At 35.3% G+C, this 25,233-nt stretch overlaps 1 protein-coding gene across 2 annotated transcripts in view; it reads left to right on the forward strand.

Annotated features, from left to right (window-relative positions):
• The window catches only part of USO1 (USO1 vesicle transport factor), a 106,142-nt gene that overhangs the window by 58,848 nt on the left and 22,061 nt on the right, over positions 1–25,233 (forward strand). Inside the window, exons 8-14 of one of the 2 annotated variants that reach the window (XM_036927514.2) lie at positions 893–1,013; positions 13,444–13,622; positions 16,695–16,835; positions 18,805–18,893; positions 19,675–19,829; positions 20,229–20,440; positions 21,845–21,865. In XM_036927514.2, coding sequence (XP_036783409.2) covers positions 893–1,013; positions 13,444–13,622; positions 16,695–16,835; positions 18,805–18,893; positions 19,675–19,829; positions 20,229–20,440; positions 21,845–21,865 — 918 coding nt within the window. The remainder of the gene's footprint in view (positions 1–892; positions 1,014–13,443; positions 13,623–16,694; positions 16,836–18,804; positions 18,894–19,674; positions 19,830–20,228; positions 20,441–21,844; positions 21,866–25,233) is intronic. The other variant, XM_036927515.2, reaches the window with a different exon arrangement.

Raw genomic sequence — 25,233 nt, forward strand, 5'->3', positions numbered from 1 at the left:
CAAGCCCTCTAAGGGTGTTGGCACTTTTTATCTTATGAGTACTTATCTGTCCAGTACTGACAGCTAGTAACTAATTTGCATCTATGGGACTTCTGAACTACCTATTTGTTACTATTCTTCCTCTTAAGTAGTATCTGCTGTTTTCATAAAATATTTGCTGTCTTTTACCATCATGGTATTGTTGGGCTTTTGAGAAGCTTATAAATTACTTGTTGTTTGCTAATGAAATATGCTGAAATAGGTGAAAGTGAGTTTTTCTTGAATGATAATAAAGAGGTTACAGATTATATAAGCTAAATCCAGCTTAACAGGAGCTGGGAAAACAAAATCAGAAGCAAAGACTACTAAGAATTGTCTCATGCTGGATATATGAGGTGGAAATTCCCATTTTTCTTTTCTAATGACTAAGAATCAAGTTTTGAGAGTTTGTGGGCCAGATAATTACAAGACTGTCTGAACTTTCTCTGCTAAAATGTGATGTTTATTGATTTATATTATTGAATTCACAATTTGATATTACTGCTATTGTGTAGCACATAACAGAGGCAGTCCCAAGACAGGTATAATTATGCTCAGCTCTCTTACATCACAATGAAAGCTATGTAATGATTGATAAATATGCAAGAATTGTTATATATTTAAATTGTACCATGAAAAAAGAACTGAATTAGGGACTAGTATACTTGGATTCTAATCTAGGCTCTGTCCTTTGAGATCTATAATCTTAAGGAGGCAAGTTGTTTACCTCCACTGTCCTTGTTTTCCCTATCCATCAAGTGAAGAAGTTAGACTTGTGAAATTCCTGATACTTCTACAGTGCTATGCTTTATAAAATAATTTTAAAATGTATTTGAAAAGTTTTACTCCACTAAACATCTTTTTTCTCCACAAGGGTGTCTTACTACTACAGGCACTAACAAGAAGCAATGGAGCAATCCAGAAAATTGTTGCTTTTGAAAATGCTTTTGAAAGACTACTGGACATTATTACAGAGGAGGAGAACAGTGATGGAGGTATAGTATAAAGACATTGATTTGAAGAGATTCCTTTTGTCTTCACTAAATTTTCAACTTCTAGGGAATGCAATAGGTTGGGGAAATGAAGACTGGTACTTTATATTCATTCTTTCACTGTGGTGTGTTGGTTATGGATTTGTTTTTGCTTACACTGTTTGATACTTGTTAGGCTTCTGGAATCTGGGTTGGTGTCTTTCATTATTTCTGGAAAATCCCAGCTGTACCTCTACAAATAATGCTCCACCACATTTTCTCCTGTTTTTCAGATTCAGTTCTCTATCAACTGATTTGATTCTCACTTTATCATCTTTATTTCTTATCCATGTTTTTTTTCCCATATTGTCATCTTTCTGGGCTTTATTCTGGGTTATTTCTTCTGACCTGTTTTCTGTTTCAATAGGTGTCTCTTGACCTGTATTTAATTTGCTGTTAAACATGTCCTCTGCTATTAAACATGTCCCTCCCACACCGAGTTTTATTAAAGTATAGTTGACATACAGTTCTGTGTAAGTTTAAGGTATATCAGCATAATAATGTTTTGACTTATATATATCATGAAATGATTAGCACACTGAGTTTAGTTAACATTCATCCATTGAGTTTTTAATTTTTCTTTTCTAGAAATCTGGTTTGTTCTTTGGCAAACTTACTATGTAATTTTTTATAAATTCCTTTTTTCTGAAGATATTTTCAACTTCTTATATCTTTGAACATAAGCAATTGTGTTAATTGTCTCTGATAATTCTAACATTTTAAGTCTTTGTGGGTCTGTTACTTTTGTTTTGCTGGTCTTTAAGCATGGGGACAGTGTTTTCTGTGTGCATAGTTATCTTTTGACTATTCTTTACTTATCAGAATTATTTATAGAAATTCGAAGTCTAAGATAAAGGTAATTTCCTTCAGAGAAAACATATATGTTCCTGCCAAACCCTGGGGATGCAGTTTATCTGAGATCAACTTAATCCAGGTTCTAGTCTTGAGATTTCCTAGACCACTCAGGCAGTGTAAACCCAGGCTACAAGATTTATGAGGACTAATTAACTTTTGGTTGTTCTAACCCTGGAGAGTTTTCTGTAGATTTATTCTCCACTTTCTGTCTACCCTTGGCTTTGATTTATTTTCACGTGGCCCCATAAAGTTTTAGATTTCTCAAAATTGAGGCAAGTACTCCCAACTAAAAGGTACTTTTGTACTTTACCTCTCTAGATATCCATTTCTCTTCAGTTTTAGCCTGCTAAACTGTCAATTCTTCAGTGTTCCTAAGACTTTTTTTTTTAATTCAAGAGTTTTTAGTTGTTTTTAATGGGAGGTTGACCCAAAAACCTAGCACTAGGGTAAGAGGAAAAAATTAGTTTATTTGCATTCACTGATCTGGGATTAGTGAGTAGAGTGGTGGTGTTGATAGCTGGCTATATTGATCAGGAGGGAAGGACTTGGAGATAGAGATTTGAGAGTCTTTAGAATATAGATGATAAATAAAACGAAACTAGTTAAACAGGAAAGATTAGATGAGTCAAGTAGGGTGAGTAAAGAGTGGGAAGGGAAATACTAAAATAGAACCTATTTTATTAAGGTAAGTGGGTAGCATTGTTAGAAGTTGGTGAGATTTCAGATGAGCAGAAGTGTATCTGGGACTTAGAACATGGGCATCATTGGTGGCCTTGGGGAGAGCAGTTCTACACAGTGGTTGCCTCAGAATCCAGATCACAGTGTTGGAGGGGTTAGATGCAGGAAGATAGAATAGTAGAGAAAACTCAAACCAGGAATTTTGGAAAGGCAGGGAAGAGAGGTAAACAGGAATTGGAGGTAGACAAGTAATGGTTTTTCTTTTCTTAAATTTTTTATTGATATATGAAATATTTCAAACATACAGAAAACAATAGAAAATGGAATAACAAACATTTGTACACCCACCATCCAATTCTATTAAATAAATGCTTACATTTTACCATATATGTTTTAGATTTTTTAAAAAGAAAGAAAGCACAAGTAGTTCTTTGCATAACCAATATATTATTCTACCTTCCTTCTCCAAGAGAACAATACTCTGATTTGGTTGCTTTTCCTTCCCATATATGTTTTTATACTTTCAACTTGTCTTTGTGTATCTATACACACAGGATACATATAATTCATAAACACTATGTAGCATTATTTTGCACTTTTTTTAACTAGATAAAAAGTGTCCTTTTGAATATAATTTTACAACATGTTTATATTCACCATTGTGTTTTTTGAGATTTATCCATGTTGATACATGTTACTCTTGTTTATTCATTTTAAATGCTATATATTATTCTTTGTATGGATATACTGTTTTATTATTTTTTTATTGAGTTGACAATTAGGTTATATCCATTTTTGCTAATATAAAAACTGTTGTAGTGATCAGTCTTTATGTGTCTGCTTATATGAAGTTTTCCTGTTATATACTACAAATAGAATTACTCTTTTTAAATCTTTAACAGATACTGCCAAATGGCTTTGTTAAGTGATTTTATTGCTCTACATCCATTTGCAGTGTTTTTAAGTTCTTATTTTTTCACATTCTTGTCACTCACTGCTTGCCAGTTTGTTGGGTGTAAAATAGTATCTCACTGAGATTTACTGCATTTCTTAAACTAATGAGATTTAGCATATTTTTATGGGTCCAGTCATCATATCTTCTGTTTGTTTTTAACCCTCTAAGTTACCTACTTGCCCATTTTAGTATAAGATTGCTTTTCCTTTTCCATTTGATTACTAGGAGTTCATTATGTATTCTGGATACTAATTCTTTGTCAGTTATACATGTTTCAGTTATCTTCTCCTAATCTGTTTATAGTGTTTCTATTAAAGCTTTAAATTTTAATATAATCACATATATTGCTTTCTTTTATAGTTTATACTTTTGTGTCTTATTTAGGAAATCTGTCTCTACCTCAAGGTCATAAAGAGTCTCCATCATTTTCTTCTAGTAAAGGTTTAAAATCTCCATACTTTAAATCTTATTAAATAAGATCTGCCATTAGAACCATCTAAAGATATAAAAGACAGAAATATATCCTATTCATATGGTAACAGAAACTGTAAGATGCCTAAGAATCTTCCATCATAATGGGGGTGAAGTACAGATCCTTTTTCAGTTTTGGAGATACGGAGTTAAATTGAAGGCAGAGTGAGGCGGAGCCAAGATGGCGGCGTGAGTAGAGCAGCAGAAATCTCCTTCCAAAACCACATGTATTTTTGAAAATACAACAAAAACAACTATCCCTAAAAGAGAGACCAGAAGACACAGGACAATAGCCAGACTACATCCACACCTGCAAGAACCGAGCGCCTCATGAAGGGGTAAGATACAAGCCACAGCCCAGTGGGACATGAACGCCCCTCACCCCAGCTCCTAGCAGGAGGAGAGGAGTCAGAGCAGGGAGGGAGAGGGAGCCCAGGACTGCTAAACACCCAGCCCTAGCCATCCGCACCACAGCACAGACACAGTGCGTGCGTGGGGTGCTGGAAACTAGGGAAACAGGACAGTAAGACCTCTGAGCGGGTCCCTGCAGCCGGTACCCCTGGGACAAAGAAAAGCGAGTGCTTTTAGAAAGTCTTAAAGGGACAGGGAACCCACAGCTGGATGGAAGCGTCCTGGGACACTTAGCCCAACAGCTGGGAATTCCGGGGAACTCTGAGCATCCTAAGCCCCTGGGCAGCACCGCAGCTCAGAGGCCCCTCACGGAGATAAACAGCCTCCCGGCCGTTTCCCCTCCAACATGGCTCCAACATATTGAGGTAGCAGCCCGAGGCAGGCCACGCTGACAGCAACTGCAGAGCTAAACTCCATAGCAGCCGGGCAAGAATCAGAAGCCCCGTCTGCGCGCAGCTGCGCAGCACAAGCCGCTAGAGGTCACTGTTCTCCCGGGAGAGGAAGGCCACAAACCAACAAGAAGGGACGTTCTCCCAGCCGTCACTTGCACCAGCTCCGCAAACTATCTCTATCGCCATGAAAAGGCAGAAGAATTTGATACAGACCAAAATCACAACCCCTGAAAAGGAGATAGACCTAACCAGTCTTCCTGAAAAAGAATTCAAAATGAAGGTCATAACCATGCTGATGGGTCTGCAGAGAAATATACAAGAGCTAAGGGATAATGTCCAGAGGAGATTACAAAAATGAAATAATCTCTGGAAGGATTTATAAGAAGAATGGATAAGATGCAAGAGGCCACTGATGGAATAGAAACCAGAGAACAGGAACACATAGAAGCTGACACACACACAGATAAAAGGATCTCCAGGAATGAAAGAATATTAAGAGAACTGTGTGACCAATCCAAAACGAACAGTATCTGCATTATAGGGGTACCAGAAAAAGAAAGAGAAAAAGGGATAGAAAGTGTCTTTGAAGAAATAATTGCTGAGAACTTCCCCAAATCGGGGGAGGAAATAGTTGCTCAGACTACAGAAGCACACAGAACTCCCAACACAAGGGACCCAAAGAGGACAACACCAAGACACATAATAACTAAAATGGCAAAGACTAAGGACAAGGGCAGAGTATTAAAGGCAGCCAGAGAAAGAAAAAAGGTCACATATAAAGGAAAACCCATCAGGCTGTCATCAGACTTCTCAACAGAAACCTTACAGGCCAGAAGAGAATGGCATGATATATTTAATGCAGTGAAACAGAAGGGCCTTGAACCAAGGATACTGTATCCAGCACAATTATCATTTAAATATGAAGGAGGGATTAAACAATTCCCAGACAAGCAAAAGTTGAGGGAATTTGCCTCCCACAAACCACCTCTACAGGGTATTTTAGAGGGACTGCTCTAGATGGGAGCACTCCTTAAAAGAGCACAGAACAAAACACCCAACATATGAAGAATGGAGGAGGAGGAATAAGAAGGGAGAGAAATAATCATCAGACTGTGTTTATAATACATCAATAAGCAAGTTAAGTTTGACACAGAGTAATAGAATGGATAAAAAAGCAAGACCCATCTATATGCTGCTTACAAGAGACTCCCCTCAAACCCAAAGACATGCACAGATTAAAAGTCAAGGGATGGAAAAAAGATATTTCATGCAAACAACAGGGAGAAAAAAGCAGGTGTTGCAATACTAGTATCAGACAAAATAGACTTCAAAACAAAGAAAGTAACGAGATAAAGAAGGACACTGCATAATGATAAAGGGCTCAGTCCAACAACAGGATATAACCATTATAAACATATATGCACCCAATACAGGAGCACCAATATATGTGAAACAAATACTAACAGAATTAAAGGAGGAAATAGAATACAATGCATCCATTTTGGGAGACTTTAACACACCACTCACTCCAAAGGATAGATCCACAAGACAGAAAACAAGTAAGGACACAGAGGCACTGAACAACACACTAGCAGAGATGGACCTAATAGACATCTATAGACCTCTACATCCAAAAGCAACAGGATACACATTCTTCTCAAGCGCACATGGAACATTCTCCAGAATAGACCACATACTAGGCCACAAAAAGAACCTCAGTAAATTCCAAAAGATTGAAATCCTACCAACCAACTTTTCAGACCACAAAGGTATAAAACTAGAAATAAATTGTACAAAGAAAGCAAAAGCTCACAAACACATGGAGGCTTAACAACATGCTCCTAAATAATCAATGGATCAATGACCAAATTAAAATGGAGATCCAGCAATATATGGAAACAAATGACTACAACAACACAAAGCCCCAACTTCTGTGGGATGAAGCAAAAGCAGTCTTAAGAGGAAAGTATATAGCAATCCAGGCATATTTAAAGAAGTAAGAACAATCCCAAATGAATAGTCTATTGTCACAATTATCAAAATTGGAAAAAGAAGAATAAATGAGGCCTTAGATCAGCAGACAGAGAGATATAATAAAGATCAAAGAAGAAATAAATAAAATTGAGAAGAATAAAACAATAGAAAAAAATCAGTGAAACTAAGAGCTGGTTCTTCGAGAAAATAAACAAAATAGATAAGTCTCTAGCCAGACTTATTAAGAGAAAAAGAGAATCAACACACATCAACAGAATCAGAAGTGAGAAGCAAAAAATCAGGACGGACCCCACAGAAATACAAAGAATTATTAGAGAATACTATGAAAACCTATATGCTAACAAGCTGGAAAACCTAGAAGAAATGGACAACTTCCTAGAAAAATACAACCTTCCAAGACTGACCCAGAAAGAAACAGAAAATCTAAACAGACCAATTACCAGCAATGAAATTAAAGCAGTAATCAAAAAACTACCCAAGAACAAAACCCCCGGGCCAGGTGGATTTACCTCAGAATTTTATCAGACATACAGAGAAGACATAATACCCATTCTCCTTAAAGTTTTCAAAAAATAGAAGAGGAGGGAATACTCCCAAACTCATTCTATGAAGCCAACATCACCCTAATACCAAAACCAGGCAAAGACCCCACCAAAAAAGAAAACTACAGACCAATATCCCTGATGAACGTACATGCAAAAATACTCAACAAAATATTAGCAAAACGAATTCAAAAATACATCAAAAGGATCATACACCATGACCAAGTGGGATTCATCCCAGGGATGCAAGGATGGTACAACATTCGAAAATCCATCAACAGCATCCACCACATCAACAAAAAGGACAAAAACCACATGATCATCTCCATAGATGCTGAAAAAGCATTAGACAGAATTCAACATCCATTCATGATAAAAACTCAACAAAATGGGCATAGAGGGCAAGTACCTCAACATAATAAAGGCCATATATGATAAACCCACAGCTAACATCACACTGAACAGCAAGAGGCTGAAACCTTTTCCTATGAGATCTGCCCACTCTCCCCGCTGTTATTTAATATAGTACTGGAGGTCCTAGCCGTGGCATTTAGACAAAACAAAGAAATACAAGGAATCCAGATTGGTAAAGAAGAAGTCAAACTGTCAGTCTTTGCAGATGACATGATATTGTACATAAAAAACCCTAAGGACTCCACTCCAAAACTGCTAGAACTAATATCGGAATTCAGCAAAGTTGCAGGATACAAAATTAACACACAGAAATCTGTGGCTTTCCTATACACTAAGAATGAACTAATAGAAAGAGAAATCAGGTAAACAATTCCATACACAATAGCATCAAAAAGAATAAAATACCTAGGAATAAACCTAACCAAGGAAGTGAAAGACCTATACCCTGAAAACTACAAGACACTCTTAAGAGAAATTAAAAAGGACACTAACAAATGGAAACTCATCCCATGCTCCTGGCTAGGAAGAATTAATATAGTCAAAATGGCCATCCTGCCCAAAGCAATATACAGATTGGATGCAATCCCTATCAAATTACCAACAGCATTCTTCAATGAACTGGAACAAATAGTTCAAAAATTCATATGGAACCACCAAAGACCCCGAATAGCCAAAGCAATCCTGAGAAGGAAGAATAAAGTGGGGGGGATCTTGCTTCCCAACTTCAAGCTCTACTACAAAGCCACAGTAATGAAGACAATTTGGTACTGGCACAAGAACAGAGCCACAGACCAGTGGAACAGATTAGAGACTCCAAACATTAACCCAAACATATATGGCCAATTAATATACGATAATGGAGCCATGGACGTACAATGGGGAAATGACAGTCTCTTCAACAGATGGTGCTGGCAAAACTGGACAGCTACATGTAAGAGAATGAAACTGGATCACTGTCTAACCCCATACACAAAAGTAAATTTGAAGTGGATCAAATACCTGAATGTAAGTCATGAAACCATAAAACTCTTAGAAAAAAACATAGGCAAAAATCTCTTGGACATAAACATGAGTGACTTCTTCATGAACATATATCCCTGGGCAAGGGAAACAAAAGCAAAAATGAACAAGTGGGACTATATCAAGTTAAAAAGCTTCTGTACAGCCAAGGACACCATCAATAGAACAAAAAGGTATACTACAGTATGAATTGTAATTCATAAATGACGGATCTGATAAAGGATTGACATCCAAAATATATAAAGCGCTCACGCACCTCAACAAACAAAAATCAAATAATCCAATTAAAAAATGGGCAGAGGAGCTGAATAGACAGTTCTCTAAGGAAGAATTTCAGATGGCCAGCAGACACATGAAAAGATGCTCCACATCACTTGTCATCAGAGAAATGTAAATTAAAGCCACAGTGAGATATCACCTCACACCAGTAAGGATCGCCATCATCGAAAAGAGAAACAACAACAAATGTTGGCGAGGTTGTGGAGAAAGGGGAACCCTCCTACACTGCTGGTGGGAATGTAAATTATTTCTACCATTGTGTAAACCAGTATGGAGGTTCCTCAAAACGCTCAAAATAGAAATACCATTTGACCCAGAAATTCCACTCCTAGGAATTTACCCTAAGAAAGCAGCATTTCAGTTTTAAAAAGACAGATGCACCCCTATATTTATCGCTGCACTATTTACAATAGGCAAGATATGGAAGCAACCTAAATGTCCATCAGTAGATGAATGGATAAAGAAGATGTGGTACATATACACAATGGAATATTATTCAGCCATAAGAAAAATCAGATCCTACCATTTGCCATAATATGGATGGAGCTAGAGGGTATTATGCCCAGTGAAATAAGCCAGGCGGAGAAAGACAAGTACCAAATGATTTCACTCATATGTGGAGTATAAGAACAAAGGAAAACTGAAGGAACAAAACAGCAGCAGAATCACAGAACTCATGAATGGACTAACAGTTACCAAAGGGAAAGGGACTGGGGAGGATGGGAAGGATGGGAGGCATAAGGGTGGGGAAAAAGAAAGGGGGCATTATGATTAGCATGTATAGTGCGTGGGGAGTACGGGGAGGGCTGTGCAACACAGAGGAGACAAGTAGTGTTTTCCAGCATCTTACTACGCAGATGGACAGTGACTGTGAAGGGGTATGTAAGGGGGACTTGGTGAAGGGGGGAGCCTAGTAAACATAATGTTCTTCATGTAATTGTAGATTAATGGTACCAAAATAAAGAATATGTGGTACATATGCACAATGGAATATTACTGAGCCATAAGAAAAATACAGATCCTACCATTTGCAACAACATGGATGGAGCTAGAGGGTGTTATGCTCAGTGAAATAAGCCAGGCGGAGAAAGACAAGTACCAAATGATTTCACTCATATGTGGAGTATAAGAACAAAGGAAAACTGAAGAAACAAAACAGCAGCAGAATCACAGAACCCAAGAATGGACTAACAGTTACCAAAGGGAAAGGGACAGGGGAGGATGGGTGGGAAGGGAGGGATAAGGGTGGCGAAAAAGAAAGGGGGCATTATGATTAGCATGTATAGTGGAGGGGGGCACGGGGAGGGCTGTGCAACACAGAGAAGACAAGTAGTGATTTTACAGCATCTTACTACGCTGATGGACAGTGACTGTGAAGGGGTATGTGGGGTGGACTTGGTGAAGGGGGGAGCCTAGTAAACATAATGTTCTTCATGTAATTGTAGATTAATGATACCAAAATAAAAAATAAATAAATAAAATAAAATAAAATAAAATTGAAGGTATTGAAGGCAGAGTCATATGCTAGGAGTAGGACACAGTTAAAAATTATGAAGAAGGTTGAAAACGGTCTTTTGGTGAATAGGAGAACTAGTTGACTATTGTATTTTGGAAGATATCCTGGCAGGGATAAAAGCCCCATTGAGAGTGTTCACCATGATTGTAAAGTGCAGGAGTGCAAACTGCTTAATTATGTGCTATCTTCATTCACCCCCAACTCCACCAATACTCAGCTGCCTAGGTGCAATGTAGAAAAAAGGCAGGCAGTTAGTTTTTCATAGGATTCTGCCTTTTCCGGGAAGGTGCTATGAAAAGACAGTGAAACGAGAGCTGAGCATATTATCTAAAAAGTGGCAGAAGTGACGATCTGTATGATGTAAGCTAGTTAGAGAAGGAAGAGAGAAGAGTATTCTAAAAAGGGAGAAAGAAGATTTTTTGATGCATTGAGAGTCTTAAGGAAGCAGTAGAACAGGTATGTTGAGAATACGTGAGCTGAAAAGATAGGAGGTTTTAGTAATAGAGTGAAAATTATCTCTTAAGGTGAGGCCAGGGAAAGAGAAGTCCAAGTATTGGATGGGTTGTCATTGAAATCCAAATCAAGAGTAACAATAGAATATGGAGAAAGGAGACTTTAAAGAAGGTACCAGTGATGTTTTTAATGAACAAAGAGTAGTGAGCCTGAATTTGTTATGTAACTGCAGTGAGGAATGGTAAGAGGCTAGAGCCAGATGGCCTAGTCTTGAAGGAACAGATTTTTATGAGAAGGTAGGGGAGCTGTGATCTGTGGAAAGTACACTGGGCTGGGAGGATCATAGATTCTATGTCCTGGCTCTAAGGGATTCAGAACGTGAACCGCCTTCACTTGAGAATGTTAAAGGTAAGGCAGGCTCTTTAAAGAAAAAGGAGTATTTAGTTAAGTAATTGAGGATATAGTTGTGTCTATTAACCAATATTTGGGAGTTTGAGGTTGTATCATGAAAGAGTTTAAAAGGAGATTCAGTAGGGGAAAGGAAGCATAAAGCATCCTAAAATGAGAAAATGGAAGAGTATGTGTGACCAAAGAGAGGTATATTTTCAGGGGTGACCAAGGAAAATGGGATTTTAAGGCAAGGTAGAATTAGCTAGTCTTTAGGGTTACTAATTCAAGTTCCAGTGGTTCCTTGTAACCTATAGTGGCCCTCGGGGCTCTAGAATTTATTTTGCACACTGGAAAGGTAGTCTGCCAGTTATAGTGAGGGCTTTGACATTCTGGTTCCTGCAGAGCCTTTGGATGGTTCTAATGGCATATCTTACATAATGGAGATTTATGATCCTGCATAAGAGACAAATATAATAGTTTCCTCAGGAGGAGAGAATCCACATGATTCAGTTATGTGAGGTAAGGAAGCCTCTAATCTGTAGAGATCAGGACTGTTTAAATGAAAATTCTTAAAAAGCATTTAAAAAGTGTACCTTAAATTTATTTCAAGTTAAATGTAATACATTTTTTTACATGTACATTTATATACTAAAATTTTCAATTAGAGACAGGACTTTTTCTTTGAATATGGTTCTGCTGATTGGAGTTTTTCATCATCTTTATGTATACATCACCTATAATATACCATGTAGGATTTGCATTTTGGTTTCTTTAATATGGAGTGCAGGGTCTTTCTAAGTTTTGACAATTATTTTCCTTATTTTTTAGACTTGTATTACCCATATATAATAATAGCTCTTGTCATACTTATACTTTGGCAATTTTCATGATAGTTGATTAGTAATCAGTGCAAATAGCATGGTAGATTTGTGAACAAAAGTAATTTACTCTTAGATAGAATACCAAATTACTGTGGATTTATTTCTGCACACACTGTATTCTGTTCCATTGATCAATATGTCTGTTTTTGTGACAATGCCATATTGTTTTGATTATTGTAGCCTTGTAGTATAGTTTGGAGTCAGAGCGCATGATACCTCTAGCTTTGTTTTCCTTTCTGAAGATTGCTTTGGCTATCTTTCAAGGTCTTTTTTGGTTCTGTACAAATTTTAGGATTATTTGCTCTAGTTCTGAGAAAAATGCCATTGGTATTTTGATAGGGGTTTCATTGAACCTGTAGACTGTTTTGGGTAGTATGGGCATTTTAACAATATTAATTCCTCCTATCATGAATGTGAAATAGCTTCCCATTTATTTGTCTCTTATCATGAATGTGGAATACCTTTCCATTTATTTTTATCTTCAAATTTTTTCATCAATGTCTTACAGTTTTCAGAGTACACCTCCTTGGGTAGATTTATTCCTAGGTATTTTATTCTTTTGATGCAATTGTAGATGAGATTGTTTTCTTAATTTCTATTTGTGCTAGTTGTTTATTTATATATATAAATGCAACAAATTTCTGTATATTGATTTTGTATCCTGCAACTTTACTAAATTCATTTATTTGAATAGTTTTTAGGTGGAGTCTTTAGAGTTTTCTAAAATAAGTTTTATAAAAATAAGAGATTGCACAGAGAAGGCAAATAGTGACTCTGTGGCATCTTGCTATACTGATGGGCAGTGACTGCAATGGGGTATGAGGGGGGACTTGATAATATGGGTGAATGTAGTACCACATTGTTTTTCATGTGAAACCTTTGTAAGAGTGTATATAAATAATACCCTAATAAAAATGAATGAATGAATCAATGAATGAAAAAAAAAAAGATAAAATAATAAGAGGTCACTGGGGGACCTGAGAAGACTATGGCCTGTGGCTGTCAGGTGTCAGAATAGGCTGCCAAGGCTATACTGAAGAGACACTGAATATGGAGATTTATCTTTTTAAAAATGTTCAGGGATTGAATTTTCCTTGAGGTTTCATCAGCCTTAACACATCCATTTTACATTCTTCCCCCAGGAATAGTAGTAGAAGATTGTCTGATTTTGCTCCAAAACTTATTAAAAAACAACAATTCCAATCAAAATTTTTTTAAAGAAGGCTCATATATTCAACGTATGAAACCTTGGTTTGAAGTTGGAGATGACAATTCTGGCTGGTCTGCACAGAAAGTGACTAATTTGCACCTAATGCTACAGGTACACTGGACATAAAAGATAAGAATTTGACAGTGATCTTTTCAAAGAAAAAGAAATTGCCTATGTTTGATAAATCCAGGATGTTAGTTGGTTTCAGGTAGGCTTTTAAAAATGTGGAGGTTTTAATGTGAAGTTTTGCAGTTTATTCAGAGATAGGGATTCTGACTTCCCACCCAGCACCTCTATCTCTCAACCTTCAATAATTAACATCAGACAGTTTTTCAGTTTTATCTCTTGCCCTGCTGGATTTTTTTAAAGCATATCTTAACACAGTTTCCTGAAGAGTTTGACACCAGAGAATAATAGATTAGATTGTTGATTTGAAATTTTTAAATCTGCTTTCTTCAATGAAGGTTCTAATACAAATTTTAATATTCACAATATTAAGTTCAACAAGTATCTTCATTCAGGAAACATTTACTGAGAGCCAGCACTGAATTCTAGGAAATGAATGATTATGTCCCTGTCCCCAAAGATTAATAGTCTGAGTTTTAAATCTAATGAAGTTAAATGGACAAATCACCTATATTTTTATTTAAGCTTTATAGTGAAAGCTTTGTGGTGATAGCTAATAAAAATAAAGACAACAGGATCCTAAGTGATTTCTGCACCAGAGAAAATCATGAAGTTCTTTGAAGTATTTTACTTATTTATTCCTTTATTGAAATCATTTTCCATACCTTTAAGTTTATATACCAACTTCCTAACTTAATGATTCCCTAGTGATTCTTGTGAGTCTTCAAATATCTCTAAATTGTGCCTGCATCTCTGAAGTTGTGTTCCTCAAAACTAGATGGTTAATCTCTCTTGTAATTAGAGTCTGACTATTATTGCATGCCCTGGGAGTTGCCTACATAGGGTTGATTGATAATTAGGGTGACCATATGCCCCCATTTGCCAGGACAGTACAGTATTCATTTTATAACTACTAATAGTGTCTTCTTTTTCTTCAAGGGAAATTTTTCTAGAAAATTACTTTTCAAAATGTGGTCAGAGAGAGTAAAGGAATCTGATATTGTACAAAAACTTACATATTGCTCTGTCTTTATATCTTTATTTAGGGTCGCTTGTACTTCAGGTTCTCTCTGATGTACCAAATGGAAATGCATCAAAAATGATAGGCAGTCCTATCTGGATAGATACTTCCTAACTGAAATTATTCATCATTGCAGTTATAATCATGACTGAATTCTAAGCCACAAAAGAACTGAAATTGATCTGCTTGAAGATATTTCATTCAAATTTTACAGATTAAATTTTGGGAACCATCTTTTTGAAAATTTTTTTAGTCATAAAACATGTCAATTTTTTCCTGGAATAATAGTTTTATGACTTAGTTCTGCCACTTGTCCCTCTAGGAATATACCCTTCTATACCATTTTTGGGCAGATCTGCCAGTGACTCTTAATAAGCTCATTATCATATGAGAGAATCCTTTTCACTGTCGGGTAGTTCTAATTATTAAAAACGAGTCAGAATCTGCCCTGGTACAGCTTCTACAAAGCTCCCCTTGTTCTCTGAAAAACTATTCCAATTATATTTTACTTATTTGAATGTTGTTATTAGGTCTTCCCTTATTTTCTTACCCTTATACTGAGTATTCTCTCTTTCCTTAACCATCCTTCCTACTTCTCTGTCATGTAGAAGTTTGATAATTATTTTTTCTTTATTTCATCAGTAAAGATATCCAACTATTAGATGATAGTAAGGAATTGTCAATTTTATTAGGTATAATAGTGACATGATGATTATGTTTTTTAAAATCCTTATTAGAGATGCATATAACAGTATTAATGGGAGACTATAATGAAGTTAAATTGATATAAAGCTTGATATTTGCTTTAAATATATATCTTTTTAAAGTAAGGATTGGAAGAGAATAAATTTAAAAGTAAAAACAAAAACCCCACAAAAGTCTAACTAGAAAGGTTCAATGATAGGAAACCAATGTATAATCCTAAAAGTTCTTTGTAGTGACATCAATTATCAATCAGCCATCTTAATAAAGTATTATCATAAGTATCCCATTTGGTCTTGATATGCAAGATTTTGTACACACACAGACATAACTAATTTCAAAATGCAAGATATGGATAAAATTACTTTGAAGATGTAATTGTGCTAAACACATGTTTGAGATGACGTTTGTCCTCTGGTTTTATAAAATGTGTAGATTTTAATGTGAACTTTTGCAGTTATATTCAGAGATAGGGATTCTGACTCCCCACCAAGCACCTCCATCTCTCAACCTTCAATAATTATTAACATCTGACAGTTTTTCATTTTTATCTCTTGCCCTGCTGGATTATTTTAAAGCAAATCCAAATGCAATTTCCTGAAGAGTTTGACACCAGAGAATAATAGGTTAGATTGTTGATTTGAAATTTAAATCTGCTTTCTTCAATGAAGGTTCTAATACAAATTTTAATATTCAGAATATCAAGTTCAACAAGTATATTCATTCAATAAATATTACCGAGAGCCCAGCATTTTACATTCCTGAAATGTTATGTTCAAGTTCACACTAATTGTAGGACCGTAGAATCTTAGGGGTTTAATTACCACTAACAATCAATGAGGCCAACCCCTTGCCTAATGTGCAAATCTTCTACCATGTCTCCTCCATTGTTAGTTTTAGCTTCTTTAAATATTTACAGTTTAAGGGGTTTTTATCACACATCAGCCCTTCTGTTTTCAGTCCTATTGTATTATTAGGTAGTTCATCCTTCTCTTGATAAGAAATCTAATGCCCTGTTACTTACTCATTCATTTATTTATTGAATATGGATTCTTACAAATACCATGCTTGTTGTTTGGGATACAAAGGTGACCAAGGCACTTTATATTTCTGGGAGTTCACAATCACCTGAAAGAGACAAACATAAGCAAATAGTATAATATATGTATTGTATCAGAGCTACTGCCATGAGAGCATGAAGGAAAGAGCACCTAGATCTGGCTGAGCAGCTGAGGGAATCCTTCATAAAGACTTTCTTGTTCATATAGATTACATTTGCCTAAAGATATTTCAAATCTTTAAAAGACAGATTTTGTTTTCTCTTTCTTTTGTAGCTTGTTCGTGTACTAGTATCTCCCACCAACCCTCCTGGGGCTACCAGCAGCTGTCAGAAAGCTATGTTCCAGTGTGGCTTACTGCAGCAGCTTTGCACTATCCTAATGGCTACTGGTGTTCCTGCTGATATTCTGACTGAGGTAAACTTAAGGCAGAGGCTGCTCTGGAGAAGTTGAAATCACTGAAGGAAAAAAGTAATAGTTAACTATTTTTATATGTTAAATTCCTATTGATCCTACTCACATATAATTAGTATAAAGATAACAGTATCATTCCAAAAGGAGTATTCATTCATCAAGTTTAATAGTATATAATGTTAAGACTTAGAATACATCTCATTAATTTTATTGTATTCAGCAGGAGTGCCTAGTATGATTTATGTTTTTTAACTTTGAGAACAATATTACTTAGTCAAGTAAGCTTTGAGTCTCAAATAGTCTTATTTATTCATAGAGTAGTAAATTTTTTTCCATGATGTGTGGCATTTTCAGTTTCCAAATAGTCTTATTTATTCATAGAGTAGTAAATTTTTTCCCCTGATGTGTGGCATTTTCAGTTTCCTACCTATTAAAAAAAAAAGTTAGTTTGAAGAAAAAAAGGTAATTTATTTAAATCCCATTAATTTTTCTCAAATTAGCACATGCACATTAAAAGCACAGAGAATAATTGAAGTTTTTTAATAAAAATAGTTTCTTTGGCCTCCTTCCTCTCTACCTTAAGTCCTGCTTCCTTCCCTATTGTAAAATCCTCCTACCTCTTGTCACCCCAGTGATTTATACTTAAATCAGTGATAAGGGTTTATAGTTTTAGGACTGTACAGGACTATTCCCTGCTAAGCCAAACAGAGCCCCCCCTTTTTTTTAATATCCCTTTCTCTTTCTTGAGTAACTATTGCAATAGTTTCATTTTACTGATTTTCTGTATATGTATCTGTGCATATTAGTACTATCATATACTTAACACATTGTTCCCCATCCCAGATCTTTTTCTGGAAGCCTGCCATCTCCTGTTCCAGTGTGGGCTAGTTGTCCTCCACTCCTTCTGCACAGCTCTTGTCCTGGGGCTTTCCTTCGCCATCCTCCTAGCATCTCCTTTTACCTTTCTCTTGACTTGGATTCCTTAGTTACCAGGGTTCCAGGTGTTTTCCCTCAACCTTACGTTCATTATCTTACTCTTGAAAAAGGGTAAATATCAAGATAATGTGTTTTTAGCTCTTTTATGTCATTTCTCTACCTAATGTTTGCTAATTAAAGAATTCAGAATTAGAAATACACTCGACTTTCAGAAAATTATTGAATCTTAATCCTTTTTATGTGACCTGTTTTTTCTCTCTGGAAACTTCTGGGATCTTTCTTTTACTTCTGGTTTTCTAAAAGTTGCTGCTGAGGTGCTATATTGCAGACCCTTTCTCCCACTGACCCCAGTTATTTTTTGCACTCACAGGGGCCCTTTCAAGCCAAAGACATATGTCCTTCAGCTCTGAGGATATTTTTTATATTCCTTGATAATCTTCTCTTTTCTGTTCTGATTCTTCAACTCCATTAATAGATTATTGGACCTAGTTTGTCTTTTAATTCTGTTTTCTTAGGGATATTTTTTCAACTTCATCCTTAAAATTTGATTTGTTATATTTTATATTTGTTCTCTGGTTTTAGTTTAAAGTATCCTTTTCTTGTAGCAACAGATTCTATCTTTTAGAATATATTATTAATTTTAGTTTTATAAGATTTTAAATAATGTGGTCAAGTGTTATTTTTAATTGGAGGCCTGTGTTTAGTATTTTTAAATATTACCTCAAAAAAGTGTTACAGGATTATAATGCTATCACTAATTTTTGTGGTGTCCGAATATGGGCACTTAAAAACAAAAAGCAGAAGGATGTAACATTTTCTTTATTGAAAACAGGTTTCCTCTTCCTAGGTTGACAGATAGTAACTGTACCTGTAGTAGTGGAGGTGAGGATTTAATAATATGGGTAAGAGTTGAACCACTGTGTTGTGTACTTGAAACCAATATAAGATTGTATATCAACGATACTTCAATAAAAAAAAAGTTTCCCTTCCTTGACTTACTTTCTCTAAACTTTCTTTTTTTCCCCCTCTTCAACAGACGATTAACACTGTATCAGAAGTTATCCGAGGCTGTCAAGTGAATCAAGACTACTTTGCTTCTGTAAATGCACCTTCAACCCCGCCAAGGTAGGAAATGGGAAATACTGAGATTCCTCTAAGGAAGTGAAAACTTACTTTGGGTTTTTAGTATATCATATACACATCTTATTCTTTTAAGAAGCTCAGTTGGGTGTTTTGAAACTAGAAATTATCTGACAAGATATGTTGGTATTTTTAAAGAGTTTGTGGTCTTTGGAACTTAAGTATTTGGGTTCAGACATCACCTCTCTCACTTCCTAGCTGTGTGCCTTAAGCAGACAGTCACTTCACTTCTCTCAGCTGCACTTACTTTTTTTTTTTTTTTGGAATCATTAAAATACACTTACATGAGCAACATTGTGGTTACTAGATTCCCCCCATTATCAAGTCCCCACCACATACCCCATCATAGTCACTGTCCATCAGCATAGTAAGATGCTATAGAATCACCACTAATCTTCTCTGTGCTATACTGCCTTCCCCATGACCCACCCCGCTACATTATGTGTGCTAATTGTAATGCCCCTTTTCCCCCCTTATCCCTCCCTTCCCACCCATCCTTCCCAGTCCCTTTTCCTTTGGTAACTGTTAGTCCATTCTTGGGTTCTGTGAGTCTGCTGCTGTTTTTGATCCTTCAGTTTTTTCTTTGTTCATATACTCCACAGATGAGTGACATCATTTGATAGTTGCACTTACCTTTTTTGTGAAATGGAGATGGAAATAATTTGCTAGTGTTCTGGTTATGGTTCTTCCATCAACAAAAATTTATAATTATTGATTGGTGTGCTTGGGTTGTAATGTTTCTTTCTGTTCTTTTTAAACACAACAGACCGGCAATTGTAGTACTTCTCATGTCCATGGTTAATGAAAGGCAGCCATTCGTATTGCGCTGTGCTGTTCTGTATTGTTTCCAGTGTTTCTTATATAAAAACCAAAAAGGACAAGGAGAAATAGTCTCAACGCTTCTGCCTTCTACCATTGATGGTAAATAATGTCGTGCTAATTTCTGTTTTAAAAAGTAAATAATTGTCTTTCAAACCATAAAATATATCATAAATAATAAAAGACCCTGGATATAGTAGAATATTTAAATATGGCATTTCCTTGGATTTGCTTTAGAAATGTAGTTTCTAATTAAGATACTAATTTCCTGGAATATTACCATAGTCAGTTTGATGCCTAGACTGCCCTAATATCTCTTTGTTCTGCTTTTCTTGCAGGGTTCTTTTTTATCATGTTTAATTTTGTTTTGAAAAGCAGACTTTTGAAAATGTTACTTAATACTACTGATTAACAAATTTTTAAATAGTGTTTCATATTTTTGTGTTTGTGGAAAACAACAATTAATTTTTATATTGTTACCATCTGACTGCCATCTTGTAGCAACAGGTAATTCAATCTCAGCTGGTCAGTTATTATGTGGAGGCCTGTTTTCTACTGACTCCCTTTCCAACTGGTATGCTGCTGTGGCCCTTGCCCATGCTTTGCAAGACAATGCTACCCAGAAAGAACAGTTGCTCAGGGTTCAACTTGCTACGAGTATTGGCAACCCTCCAGTTTCTTTACTGCAACAGTGCACCAACATCCTTTCACAGGTAAAGTAGTGAGTGGAACATCTCTAAGGGGAAAGTGTTTTTAGCTGTACCTTGATGTCAGTGATATAAGGATTTAAGGATGTCTTTAGTACATGCAAGTAAAAAAGGAAAGAGGCAAAGACTTAACTGTTCATTAACTCATTGTAATCAGGAACAGTTTTGTGGAGAAAAAGCAATAAATATTCTTATAAGAATGGTTTTGCCAAAAAGTAATGCCTGCACCATGGTGGAAACACATGTTCTGGGCAGAAAGCTGTTTTTTTTGTTTTTGTTTTCTTTTTATTATCAATTACAGTGTTCTTGCATGTCATTTTCTTCCTCTGCTCAGAAGTTCAATTCAGGTCAGTTTATAGAAGGAATTAGAAAGAAGTGTTTCATAGCTGTTTATCTCTGTCTGTCTCTTCCCAGAGTAATTGATCTTCCTTTTAGAAAACAAAGATAAAATACCACTTTATTGCTTGTGTAGTTAAATAGTATACCCCTTGATGTTGGTTAGCTCTCAAATCCTCAAAACTCCACAGCATATAATTTACCTAGTAAGGTGTAGAAAAACATAGCTAAAAATGTTTGCATTTTTTTATACTCCTAATGAGAACAAGAAACCTTCACTTTCATTGAAGTATGTATGCTAAGGCATTTAGAATGTTACTATTAGATGATTTGCTCGTATATGCCAGCCTTGCTGTTGAACATTTTAAGTTCATGCTTTAGCAAAACTGTCAACATTCAGAATCACTCTGGGAGAGTGAAAAAATGTGGATAAGTATAAAATTTCTCTATCTACTGGAATTATCCTACTCTCTCCCCATAATGTGCTGTGTCCTTAATTTTTAATTTTGCCACACTCATTGAATTATTTTATTGTGAGCTTTTAAGCAAATATTAGTGCTATCCATAAGAAGTTATAAAAGAAAACTTAAAAATTAATTGTAGTGAAAAGGGAGTTGAAAACTCCCTTTGTTTAAAAGTGGCTTACTTAGATTGAAAGTTTTTTATCTCCTAATGATATTTTTTTAAACTACCCAAATATATTCGTATCCTTACTTATTTAATACCTATCATTCTCATGTTGCTCTCTGTTGAAAAAAGCTTTTCTTAAGTCAAAAAGTAATTAACTGTCTGACCACCATCACTGAAGACTTGGCTCCAGCATTGTAATTATAATCAGTGCATAATGAGACATCCTCAAGACAGCTGTGTCATCCCACTCTTAAGTAACCACAGTGCTGTGTAATCATCCTTTCTTCTCTGAAACGTATATGTATTGTTATAAAAGATTAGAACTATCCTGTGCCAAATTACTGGCTTGGGTTTGTTGACAGACTGCATTTAAGTGATTTTTCTAGATTTAAATTTTTCTAAAGCAGTAATATTTATGAATAATTTGTAATGTATAATTTGCAGGGTGATAAGATCAACAGACGGGTATGTATCACTTGCTTAAGCTTAGGCATCTTCCTCTTACAGCAAGGCTTTTCTTTGTCTTGGGTTTTGCTGAGTGTTTTTTTTAACTGCTTGTTTGAAGTTATATTCTACTCACACTTCTCTGTGTCAGCAAGTTTATCTCTATCATAAGTGGCTCTCCAGTTTGTCTCCATGGGATACTGTAGTGGTGTTACTAAGAACTGTGGGAATGAGAATCTGAAGCTCTACTGTGCTTCCTCCAGGGATGCTTGCACTTTCTGAAATTCTTTGGTTTGGGGTTTTGGTGGTTTTTTATGTTTTTTCATATAAGCTTGCCTCTTGATTTCCCCTGAAACCATTTCAAAGCTAGTAAAATTTAGATTTAAGAATTTTGCATTTAATCAATAAATGAAAGAATGTATTGACTTTATATTAGATTTTTGAAAATGTGTAATAGTAAGTATAATTTTATAACTTGAAATATTTTAAATTAAATATTGTGGGTTATTCTGGTTGTAACCCATATGCTACAAATACCAGTGGGGATTAGTTTTTGATGTATGTTGGGGGGGAGTGTGATTTGTGTTTGGTTTTGGCTTGCTTTGTTTTGTGGAATAGTAGGCCAGAGGAGTGTACTTTAATATCCATATATGGGCATGTGTTCAGTTGCATAGTGTGGGTAGTAATAACTGAGGTTCTATTAGCAGTTTTATCTTTGTGTATGAGCGTGATTTAACATGGTAATAGTTCACACACAGACATATTTGGCATCTTTAGCCTCCAGAAATTCAATAATAAATAAAGTACTTTGTAAGTATATATGTTAATCATTTAAAAGGGGATTTTTTTGGAGGTAAAAGTTACATACATCCATAACGACATCCAAAATAAGGTAGAGAATATATTCATAATCCCAGAAAAATTCCATCATGCCCCTTTCCTATAAATTCTCTATACCTGAACCTACAACTAGAAAGTAAATCTGATCATAATACTTTAGAACCTCATTTTAATACTTGAACAGAAAAGTTTAAATTTTTGCTTTTTTTAAATAATGCAAAAATATTAAACTGAATCCACAAAGTAGGAATAAGAGAGATTTTTATTTAGAAAGTATGCTACAATAGCTTATGTTAAAGATGTGATTCAGCCCCAATTATTTTGTTTCTGGTTCTCTTCCATTCTTTAAAATCTGGGTTTTAGTACTGGTACAGCCCTCAGAATTCTCTGTAATTACAATTCAACATCCATTTATTTTTTCCAGGTTTGTTTTTTCTCAGTACATACACTCTGGGGACTGGGGAGAGATACATACCTTTTCTTAACTTAAACCTATCAAGAAACATACAAACCAATGTATAAGCATATATATATACACAAAATAAATAGTTTTAGTCCGAAAGTGGGGTGTGGCTTCTTTTTTTTTTTAAGCTATTCTAGGTGTTTCTCTTATAAAGAATCCATCAAGAGATCAGAGAGCAATGACAGAATGTTTTGATCACCTCTAATGCCCAATTTCTAATTTTGTTTTTTGAAAGGATAGAGCAGCTTGATCAGGATTTTGTTGGATTGATCTCATTCTTAGTTTTCTGATGGTGCACTGGACAAATACTACAGCATTTTTATACTTGTTAATAGTTTATTTTTCTTTTCATTTTGGAAAATTTATAAAAACAGAAAGCAGAGAGAAAATAATGTCCCTTGTTCTAGTACCCAAAGATAACTACTAGTATCTCTTTTTTTTTTTACTGTTTATTTACATAGCAGTCATCATACATTTAGATTACATTTTGTATTACACATTTTTTTCTTGTGTTTTCCATGCTATTGAACATTAAATCAGCATCACTTTATGTGATTGCATATTTCATGAGATAGATACATCATAGGTTAGCTAACCATCTCCTTACTTTTGGACATTTAATTATTCCCATCTTTCTCTTATAAATCATGGTATGATGAACATCAGAATTGTCTGTACAAAAGAGCATTATTACACAGTTCTCAATTTGCATGTTTCCAGTGTGTGTGGATTTCTACTAATGCAGCAAAGCAAGGACTACTGGTATTTCACTTAAGGTTTAAAAAAATTATCCCAGTAATTATATTGTTTTTTTCTTTTCCCAGTTCAAACTTACTTTATTCTGCCATCTATTTTAAATTTGGGGCATTAGTTCTACGTTTAATATCCTAGTAGGTAGAGAGTCAAAATTGCAAAGCTAAAAAGGATGATAATAGTTTATAACATTTGCAGAACACTTGTACGGTGCACTGTTCTAAGTTCTTTATGTGTATTAACCCATGTAATCCACTCCACAATCCTATGTGATATTGCTTCTATTTAAAGATAAGGAAGAGAAGTTAATTGAGTTGCCATAGGCTTGATGGCTATTGAGTTTTAGAACCAAGATATAAATCCTGATATCCTGGCTTCAGAGCCTATCTGAACTGGTATGTTTGAGGTCATTTAATCCAACAGCCTCTGTTCACTAAATGAGAAAATTGGGGCCCACAGAGCATATTGAACCTGTACAAGGTAGGACAGTAGAAAATTTTATTCTTCTACTTCCCAACCAAATGTCCTTTTTATTAACACCATACTACCATTTACAGAATTAAAACTTCAGGCCTTTAATAATATAGGTATATACTTTTGAAATGGGTAACACATGGTTTAGAAATCAAAATGATATGAAAAGGTATACACTAAGAAGTCTTGGCCCCACTCCTGTCCTAGTTCCCTGCTTCCTGTTACTCATTTTTTCTATAGTCTTCAAGTGCTTTTTTTAATGCATATCTGTTGTTCTGCACCTTGGTTTTTTCACTTAATACCATTTTGCACTTCCATTAGCAAAGTGAAATAAAATTGCAGTATACTAGATCATCTGTTTCCTCACAGCCTCACCAATATAGCCTGTTGTCAGGCTTGTATTTTTGCCAGTCAGTGGAGAGGTGAAAGATATCTCAGTGAGTTTTAATTTTCATTTCTCTTTCTGAAAGGCTGAATAGCTTTCTCTCTGCTTATATACCATTTGAATTTTTTCTGTGAATTCTCCTTTATTTCATGTTATCAGCCCAATTTTCTGTTGGGTTGTTAATCATTTTCTACTTTATACGAACTAATTTTATATTAAAGAAGTTAACCCTTGTCAGTGATAAGTTCCAAATATTTTTCCTGATATGTCATTTGTCTTTTGACCCTGGTGTTTTGGATTTTTTTTAAATTTTGGTATCAGACTTCTCTTTTATCACTTCTACATTTTAAGTCTAGAAAGGCCTTCCACCGCTTGACGATTTTAAGGAATTTGCCCATATTTTCATCTCATATTTTTTATTTCGTTTTTTGCATTTAGATTTTTATTCCTTTGATTAAAATGATCCTCTGATCT

Source organism: Manis pentadactyla, chromosome 5, assembly GCF_030020395.1.
Source record: "Manis pentadactyla isolate mManPen7 chromosome 5, mManPen7.hap1, whole genome shotgun sequence".
Classification (NCBI taxonomy): Eukaryota; Metazoa; Chordata; class Mammalia; order Pholidota; family Manidae; genus Manis; species Manis pentadactyla.